At 46.1% G+C, this 10,317-nt stretch overlaps 1 protein-coding gene across 1 annotated transcript in view; it reads left to right on the forward strand.

Annotated features, from left to right (window-relative positions):
- Window positions 1-1,802, forward strand: part of LOC108785775 (receptor-type tyrosine-protein phosphatase-like N) — a 48,179-nt gene extending 46,377 nt beyond the window's left edge. Inside the window, exons 11-12 of the mRNA XM_018554916.1 lie at window positions 986-1,065; window positions 1,705-1,802. Of these exons, the coding sequence (XP_018410418.1) occupies window positions 986-1,065; window positions 1,705-1,802 (178 nt within the window). The remainder of the gene's footprint in view (window positions 1-985; window positions 1,066-1,704) is intronic.
- The last annotated feature ends 8,515 nt before the right edge of the window (window positions 1,803-10,317 follow it).

Raw genomic sequence — 10,317 nt, forward strand, 5'->3', positions numbered from 1 at the left:
AGCATTGAGCCAGCTTCCCGGACAATCAGGAAACCAGGAAGCGGGTCATTACCTTCCGTCCAGCTTTCTGATTGGCTGGGAAGCCGGCTTGATGCTGATTGGTTGGGAAGCCGACTTCCGTGCAGGTCATTACCAACTGCCCGACCTCCTGATTGGCCGGGAAGATAGCTCCATGCTGTTTGGCCGGCTCGATGCTGATTGGCTGAGAAGCCGGCTTCCTGGCCAATCAGGAATCTGGGCAGTGAGTCGTTACCCCCCGCCTGGCTTCCTGAGTGGCCGGGAAGCCGGCTCCATGTTCCTTTGTGGCTTTGCCAGTCAGAAGAAATCTCCCTCTGACCGGAAGTTCCGGTATCGGGGGTAAGTATCAGAGCATATGGGCATACAAGAACTCACCCAAATACTCGGTATCGGCACCGATACCAATACTAGTATCGGTATTGGTGCATCCCTAGTGACAGCTGTCTAATGGGAGTTTCCTTCACTTTAGAGAGATTTCCTCTCACTTCCTGATGTGTCTACATTAGGGAAAGTGAAGGGAAATCTCCCCAAAGGGGCACAGATGGCAAATAGAAAAGCTGATGGTGGTTTTACCCCTACGCTACACTATCCAAAATAAAAATAAAACATTTAGGCTAAAGATACACTTTAAGAAACTCCTACAACCAAACTCCTGTTACACATTGCACTCTGCATTAGAATCAGGTCTTTATGAAATGAAGTAACGGAATTATACGCAGGAACTGGCAAATCTGTGTAGGACAGGTGCCAATGCACCGGATAGGCAGAAGCTATTTGTTCTATGGGGTTGGCATCTTAATTCTTTCAGATGTGACCTCTCCAGCAGTAGTTTCCCATCATCGGGTACTCATAAAGGTCTTTGACCCGTATAGTTAATATTTCAAAACTGATATAATGAAGTTCTTCGTTGTCGCCGTCCTTCTGTAGGTGAGTCCCATATTGCTCAGACGTTTTCTTTTCCTTGCAGTGTGGCCGGATCTGCTGTGACTTTCAGGATCCGAAAAAATCGCCAGAATTTGACCTTGGCGGATGTGGCGGACCACGCAGGTAGGTGATATTATTGCAAGGTTTAAATAAACACCAAACCATAAGGGTGGCTGTATACACTGCGATAAAGACCATGAAACTGCCCTGAGCATTGAGATTGACTGTCACTTGTTGATGAGACGTCTGTCTGTGCATGACCACCTTAAAGGGTATGTCCAGCCACATCAGTTTTTCTCTGTTATGGATAGAGCAGAAAAGGGATCGAACCCCAATGAGATGTTTATGTCTGTCTGTGCCCCAGTTGCAGGTTTTTCATCACTTCCTGTGTGGTGAAATCAGGGTTTCACCTAGTTTTGATTTAGTGATCCTGCCAGTAGCACACTTCCTGTCCTAGGGGGACAAATCCCATCATCCTCTGTCTCTGGCCTCATGCCTGTCGCTCACAGAGTCTTGCAATGTCTCATGGGACTTGCAGTTCAACAACAGCTGGAGTGCCGAGGTTGCCTACCCTTCTTCTAACCTGTTATACTATAGAATAATGAAGTCCAGGGTTTGATTGTTTTGTTGGTTTTTTTCCAGTTTTTATCTATCAGCCTTTGCAGCATCAAACAGTGCTGAGGACCACGAGAATATGACAATCTATTGCATAGGGGTGAGTGTTTTATCCTGCATCCCTAAATCACTTTCTTTGCCTTTCAGTGGCTCTGAAGTCAGACCTGCAAACCGAGACGGGTGTTAAGATTGTGCAGACAGGAACCGGACAGGTAAGGGTGACCGCGGTCAATATTTCTGCCTAACATTCTGTAGCTTTTCATATCAAAGATATTTCTTTTTGTGATAAAAATATATATACATATATATATGCATTTTGGCAGCAGGTTTGGCATATGCTCAGTGACAAGATGTGCACTTCCACTTGTTCTTAGATGCAACGGGGGTCATTTATAGAAGTTCCACTTGGTGTATAGCTGGGCGCATGCTGTTCTCACAGCGTCATCTGGGGGAGCTGGCATCGTGCGCGAAAGGCATCCGGCAGAACTTTTACAAATGAACCTCTTGGTGACTTCACACATTTTACTTTTACTTAGAACCGGTCACAATCAGGCTTGTGGAAAAATAAGATTATTCGGTCTTACAACAAACTATTTATAAACTCCAATCTCATACCTAAACTTACACTTGCCTGCTGCTACAATACCCTTTGCTACTCAAAATCATGGTACTTCCAGGTATGGGGGGGGGGGAGTACATGTGGCCTGCCTCCTGCCTGTTCAGTAGGTATCCCACTGCATTCTTTACCAGTGAATCCCACAAGATGGGTTCTTAAAGAGGTGGATGACATTGCTCAAATCACTGTAGGATGTTACTCATGCATATTGTCACATGAATGGCAGCGTTTTGGGGGCCGTGCGGGATCCCATCATCAAGCTCAGTATGCCCCCTGCCTGGACGCAATATAGCATTATGAGTCTAAGTGGCCAGTCACGGGCCTGGTGCTCCATACAGTGTATTGTCACTGTCAATTCTACTAGTCACATTTTGGGGCTGTAGTACTTAAATTAAGGCATTGGACAGATCCTAGCACAAGGTGACGGATGGTCTTGAGTTTTAATTTTAATGACAGGTTTGCTTAAAATTCTAATTGTGCAGGCTTGTCTATGGAAGATATATATTTGCCCCCTTACTTAGCTTACATTGTCTTAACCTGACTGTTGACCATGAGAATCAGGAAGTAGGAAGTTCCCAAAGTATGACAGCCCTGGCTTCACATAGCTTCAGATCGTGCATTGCAATGTCAGCTAAAAGAGCAGATGGTTTTTGCACAGTGGTGTAACTAGTGACCTCAGGGCCCCGATGCAAGAATGCAGGAATCCATGAAGCCCCCCCCCCACCACCACCACCACCTCCAAAAAGAAACAAATTAGATTTATTTATTTAAACAAAATTTAGACAAGGAAAAAAAAAAAACTCTCCTCTTTCATGTCCCCAGCTCCCCATTATCTCCCCCTTCATGTCCCCAGCTTTCCACTCCCGGACCCCATGTCACCTTCCTTCATACTTCCAGCTCCCTGTCTCCCCCTTCATGTCCGCAGCAGCTCTATTCGGCACTGGGCAGCAGTTCTGTGTGATGAGGGGGCGGGGATTACACCGCTCCCACTCATTAGCTGCTGCCCGGCTGGATGATGTTTCACGCTGCGCCCGGAACAAGGTGAGGGGAGCAGCGTGAAGCATGTAGGGCCCAGGACAGGAGGAAGAGATCCCGGGACTGGTAATCAGCGGTCACCAGGGGCCCCTTCCTCCTGTCCTGTGCCCCCTCCAAGTGGCGGAACTCCAGGGCCCGGTCACGGCCGCGACCTCTGCGACCCTGGTAGTTCCGCCACTGGTCAGGCAGGTGACAAATGCTGATGAGTCAGCCTTAACTCAAAATAAGGTTAAGTAAAAAGGCAAATTTTAATCTTTGAATCATGGAATATTAAAATTACAATTAGGGGTGTATTTATTAATACACACTCATTCTGAAAAACTGACATTTACATTTGTTCAGGGCAAAAAAAATTGAATTGTCATTAAATACCCCATTATGGCCACTAGATGGAGCTATGGAGCATATTACATAAATAATTATTTCCATTGTTCCTTAGCTCCATCTAGTGGCCATTGTGTGTTATTTTGCAACAATTACATTCAAAATATGGCTCTGGCTCTACATATAAAGAATGGCTCTGCAAACGTTTTAAAGCACACCCTTTAATGTTCCGATTCTGAAATAAGCTCAGTACTGACTAGTGCTAATCTTTTATCTGTTGAATCTCCTGTTAGAGGTCAACTCTGGATGATGGTCTGCATGGGGGTCCCTTGTTTTTGATTTCTCATATCTCATAGATATCAGAGGCTTTCGATGCAAATATATCACACTCGTACAGCTGAACTCACCAGTTACTTGTCTGTTTTACACTAATGGGAATCAAGAGGGCGTGACACTATCATTTGGCTTTAGATTGTAAGCCCTCAGGGGCAGGGCCCTCCTTACCATCTTGTCTTGAACTGTATTGTGATTGTACTGTCTTCCTTATATTGTAAAGCGCTGCGCAAACTGTTGGCGCTATATATATAAATCCTGTATAATAATAATAATTTGGCTTTGTTCTAGCAGTTGGGAAGGAGAGGGCATTCTAGTGGGAAGAACTCATCACTGGCGTCTTTAATAGATAAAATAACCCATCAGGTGATTCAGGTTGTTCCAAAATCACAGATCATTAAAATGTATGTTTGAGATGAAAATGGACTTAAGGTATTTGGTTGTCTACAAATTACAAAATACATTTTTTAGATGGAGCTTTAATAAAACACCTAAAACTATGATTTTAGAACCAGAGGAAGGTTAAAGGGGCGGTTTCTTCTATCTCGGTGAATCTGTTGGTGAGATCTCTGCAACCCCTCCCCCCCCCCCCCCCCCCCCCGCCTCTCTCCTGGCCAGTGGGTGAAGTTCCAGAGTCTGCACATCTGCTGTGCCCCGCTATGAAAGGCCCCCACCATCCCGGCTGGATTTGTAATTATTTCATGTTATGGTGAATGTAACAGGAGCAGCTGGAACACACAGAGGTGGATGAGAATAGCCCAAACCCCTAGGTGGACAGGAGCAGATTGGAGAATTGTGAGATCTCGCTGTTGGAGCATCTAAGACATAAAAGAAACCCACTTTATAACTGTGCCCCTCGGTGATTTCAAAAATAAAAGAGATAAAGCATTGATTTTAGTTCTATAAGACTTTATGATGAATGTAACGAGTACCTGCACATAAATACTATATACAGGCAGTGCCGTCACAAGGGGGGTGTGGCCCGCACCCGGGTGACACCATTGCAGGGGTGACACCAAAATGACTGGCAGTCATTTTGGTATCACCCCCTCTAAAACGTCGGGCTCTCGGTCCACGATCGAGTGCCCGACTTTTTAGAGGGGGTGATACCAAAATGTCAGGAGAGAGGAGGGGACCCGGTGGCATACCTCATCCCGCCGGGTGAACGTCCCCTCCTCTCTCTGCCGGCGTCTATCACCAAGATGGCCAACGGCAGGTATCACCAAAATAGCCACACATGCGCGATGTCATCACAGCGGGGCGATGATGATGCGGCAGGGTGTCACCCGGTCACCGGGTGACACCCGGCATCGGGACACCCCTGTATACAGGGTTAGTATTATTTTAATTCATTTAAGGAGCAAATCAAGAAGCAGAAGAACTGAGAAAGGCCAAAGACAGACAGACAAAGGTTGAACTTGATGGACCTGTGTCTTTATTCAACCTCAAATACTACGTAACGAGAGGCACACACAGTACCATACCCCTCAGTCATTTAAATTCTGTTTTTTTTTTATATTCTAATTCATTTCAATTATTATTATTATACAGTATTTATATAGCGCCAGCAGTTTGTGCAGCGCTTTACAATATAAGGAAGACATTACAATCACAATACAAATCAAGACAAGATGGTAAGGAGGGCCCTGCCCCTGAGGGCTTACAATCTAAAAGATTAACATATATATATATATACTGTATGATGAAAAGATGGTGGACACCTGACCATCCCACCCATGTAAGCTTGGTGGACATCTCAGTCCAAAACCATGGACATTAATATGGAGTTGCGCCCCCCCCCCCTATGTCGCTATAGCAGCACAACTCTTCTGGGAAGGCTTTTCAGAAGGTTTTGGAGTGTGTTGGTGGGAATTTGGGCCCATTCAGCAAAAGGAGGTCAGGTACTGATGTTGGATAAGAGGACCTGGCTCACAGTCAGCATTTCTATGTGTTCAGTAGGGTCAGACCACTCAAGTTCCTCAATAACAAACTCATAAAAAACATTTCTTTTATAGAGCTGGCTGTGTACACGGGGGCAGTCGTGCTTGAACACAAAGGGACCTTCACCAAACTCTTACCACAAGGATAGAAGAGCACAATGTCTTTGTATGCTGTAATATTAACAGAGCCCTTTACTGGAAACACCTGAACCCAATCACTTGGAAGGCTGTCCACATGCTTTTGGCCGTATAGTATACATGTGCGACAGTGGCGGACCTAGGGAACAAAGGGCCCTGGTGCAAGATTTTTTTTGGGTCTTCATGGCCAAGGCCCAGGGCTGGACACTGAACCGATCGTATCCGGCGGCCGGACACCAGCGGACCCCCCCATCTCTGCCCCAGGGCTGTGTTGGAATGGATACTGGGCCCCCCTGTAGGTTGAGGCCCCGGTGCGGCCGCACCGGCTGCACTGGCGGTAGGTCTGCCCCTGATGTGCGATTCATTTCGTTACGAATCTCAATGCATCCGAATCCGAATTTCCGTTTTCAAATTTTGGATCCCGTCCAAATTACGGTCAAAAACAAAATTGAATCGAACATGTGACTTTTCTGGTCATTCAGATGTGTTTTTCGGTTCAATGCATCCGAATGGGTCTGAATACGAATTTTCCTTACGGTAACATGGGAGTCATATACAGTATATACACATAATACTAAAGCTGAGGCTCCCAGACCCGAATGGCATTCAGGATACGAATTTCCGAATTACATTCGGGTCTGGGAGCCTCAGCTTTAGTAATATATGTATATGGTCCCCAGACCCGAATGGCATTCATGAACTCCCCAATGTAATTCGGAAATTCGGATCCTGAATGCCATTCGGGTCTGGGAGACTCAGCTGTAGTATTAATACCTGTATATAGTTTTCTGTGGTATTCACAACAAATATTCGTACATAAACTCATCCGAAACTAAAGAAAATTTTGATTTTGTGCGAATCCGAAACCCGAACCAAATTGAATTTCAGATCCGAATCATGAAATATCCGAATCGAATTTTTCCGCAGCTTACATGATCTGGGTCTGAACGTGCGAATTGTGGCCGTCAGCAACTAGTCAATGTTAGGGCAGAACGGGGGAGGGGCAAGACTGGTACAAGACAACAGAAGGGCAACAGTGCCGTGTCAGATTCCTCACATCACCTTTCATCATCTCGTGGAGTCATCTCGTGGCCCAACAAAGTACTGATGTAGTAGGAGTGAAGGTCAGGTCTCCACATACGTTGTGGACATCTGGTTATTTTTGCTTCCAACACTAAACCATCATTCGCTGCGAGGTTCATGTGTAGCTTTGTACATTTTAAGTGTAAATTATGGCTGTTCCTACAGATAATGAAATGTTCTTGCTGCAAAGACAACCACAAATACCTGTCATCTGCATGCAACAGAAGCAGCTTTGTTGTTGGGTGGGATAGTATTCATTAATTAGGGTGTAGTGAACCAATTCAAAAGAAAAAAAATGACATGAATGAGGCATAACGCACAGGTCATCAGGTTACTGTGCGTCTGGATGTGTCAGTTAAAGGGTGATAACAAGGCTTTCCTAAGAACCTGATCGCACACTTACCTATAAATAACTTTTATTTACAACCCTTATTTAACCTTCCTTACTGTGTCTCGGGATGAATCTTGGGGATAAGTGTAAAGAGCGAGGGGTCCCATGAGATCTGACAGCTGCTGCCTTGTCAATTGCATGGACTCCTGCTGATGGCACACACTGTCTTCAAGCTTCTAAGTAAATGTGAAGGAGTTCTTAGGGGAATGGTGTTAATGTCCCTTAAGGTGTTCCCACTGCGGCCAGCTGTGATTGGTGGATTGTCCCTGTCAAGAGACACCATATTGTCCACAGCAATAAAACCCTCTGTATAGCAGGTGGTGGCGCTAGGTAATTCAACAATAGGATGGTATTCTTTGGTAATTGTCCTCCAAGGCAGCCACCATGTCAATCCCTCAAAGGGGTTAATTAGTACTAGAAGATACAAAAAGAACAAAGGCACCTCTGAGAGTGGCGGTCAATCTGCAGGTGCATTCACACAAACCGTATAGTGCTCACATCGGTAAAATAGAAGTCGAGGCAACAGGACTGGCTGTATTTTTCTTGAAGACGTTTCAATGGTCATCCAACCAGCTTTCTACCCCCCCACCTCTATTCAAGCTTGGCTTATCCATTTTTACATAACTGGCCTCTTTCACACCTCTTGTAAGCCAGTCCTCCTCCCTGTCTTGGATGCGTACTTGACTGTCTCCAAAGGAGTGACCTTTGTCCTTTAGATGTAGGTACACTGCCGAATCCTGACCAGAGGGTTTGGCTCTTCTATGCTGTGCCATACGCTGGCGTAGCTGCTGTTCTGTTTCACCGACATACAATTCTGAGCGCTCCTCACTGCGCTGGACTGCACTGGACTGCGTACACAATGTTGTTCATCTTGTGTTTTGGCGTCGGGTCTTTTGGGTGAACCAGTTGTTGCCTCCGTGTATTACTGAGAGATGGGTGATGTCCATATTGGAGAGGCACAAGTGGAACAGAGAGGAGCCTAATGTCTTCAGGTATCCTGTCCCTCACAAGTTGGGCACACTGGCAGGGGAGTGTGGCCCAAGAGTTTGTAAGATTCATCTAGTGCAAAAAGGTTGAAGTTTAAGCGATGCCCTATTATTGGCTGACTTAGGAACTTCACCCTTATCCTAACAATGACAACAAAGTCACCTTTAGAAATGTTTATTTTCCTCACTATTCTTCTCACAGTGGCCATTATCACTAAGGGAAGATGAATCCATCCTGGAACTCTGGATCTGCGTCCTGGAACATGACGGAGCACATCATCTGAGGGGGATTTTCTGGTTTACAGATGGGAATTCCCAGGAAGGCACTGGTGATTAAAGCCTTCCCAGAATGCATAAGTGAAGCCAGGGATACATTACCAGTGCCTCACTTATCCAGACCAGGGCTACATCACCAGTGCCTCACTCAACCAGACCAGGGCTACATGACAAGTGCCTCACTCAACCAGACCAGGGCTACATGACAAGTGCCTCACTCATCCAGACCAGGGCTACATCACAAGTGCCTCACTCATCCAGGCCAGGGCTACATCACAAGTGCCTCACTCATCCAGGCCAGGGCTAGATCACCAGTGCATCACTCAACCAGGCCAGGGCTAGATCACCAGTGCATCACTCAACCAGGCCAGGGCTAGATCACCAGTGCATCACTCAACCAGGCCAGGGCTACATCACTAGCGCCTCACTCAACCAGTGTTCAGGCCAGGGCTAGATCACCAGTGCCTCACTCATCCAGGCCAGGGCTAGATCACCAGTGCATCACTCAACCAGACCAGGGCTAGATCACCAGTGCATCACTCAACCAGGCCAGGGCTAGATCACCAGTGCCTCGCTCAACCAGGCCATGCTCATGTGAGTTTAAGTGAAAGGGGATCCCTCTTTCAGATTTTATACCTACACTCCACACTTTCTGCACTAATCAATAGCTAACAAGGTAGAAGACTCTACTGCTGCAAACACACATCTAGAGAGCCATAGTAAGAGGGTGTTTTGGAGAAGCATCTGAAAAACAACTCACACTCTGCTATGATGCTGTGTGTCTGGATGTCATATTTTGGGATGCTGTGTGTCTGGATGTCATATTTGGGATGCTGTGTGTCTGGTTCTCATATTTCTGGATGCTGTGTGTCTGGTTCTCATATTTCGGGATGCTGTGTGTCTGGTTCTCATATTTTGGGATGCTGTGTGTCTGGTTCTCATATTTTGGGATGCTGTGTGTCTGGTTCTCATATTTCGGGAAGCTGTGTGTCTGGTTCTCATATTTCTGGATGCTGTGTGTCTGGATGTCATATTTGGGATGTGGTGTGTCTAGTTCTGACAGTCAGGGATGCTGTGGATGTCATGTCCTAGTATGTTGTGTGTCTGGATATGACAGTCGCAGATGCTGTGTTCATGGAAAGGACAGTTGTGGATGCTGTGTGTGGATGTGACAGTCGGGGATGTTGTGTGTCTGGATATCACAGTCGGAGTCATATCCATGGATGTGACTCTGGGGATGCTTTGTCTGGATGTGACAGTTGTGGATGTTGTGTGTCTGGAAGTGACAGTCGGGGATGTTGTGTGTCTGGATATGACAGTCAGGGATGCTGTGTGTCTGGATATGACAGTCAGGGATACTGTGTGTCTGGATATGACAGTCGGAGATGCTCTGTGTATTTGACAGTCGGGGACGTTGTGTGTGTGGAAGTGACAGTCGGGGACGTTGTGTGTGTGGAAGTGACATTCGGAGATGCTGTGTGTCTGGATGTCATATTTCGGGATGTTGTGTGTCTGGATGTCATATTTAGGGATGTTGTGTGTCTGGATGTCATATTTAGGGATGTTGTGTGTCTGGTTCTCATATTTTGGGATGTTGTGTGTCTGGTTCTCATATTTTGGGATGTTGTGTGTCTGGAT

This window comes from Nanorana parkeri, unplaced genomic scaffold (assembly GCF_000935625.1).
Source record: "Nanorana parkeri isolate BGI_ZX_2015 unplaced genomic scaffold, ASM93562v1 scaffold178, whole genome shotgun sequence".
Lineage (NCBI taxonomy): Eukaryota > Metazoa > Chordata > Amphibia > Anura > Dicroglossidae > Nanorana > Nanorana parkeri.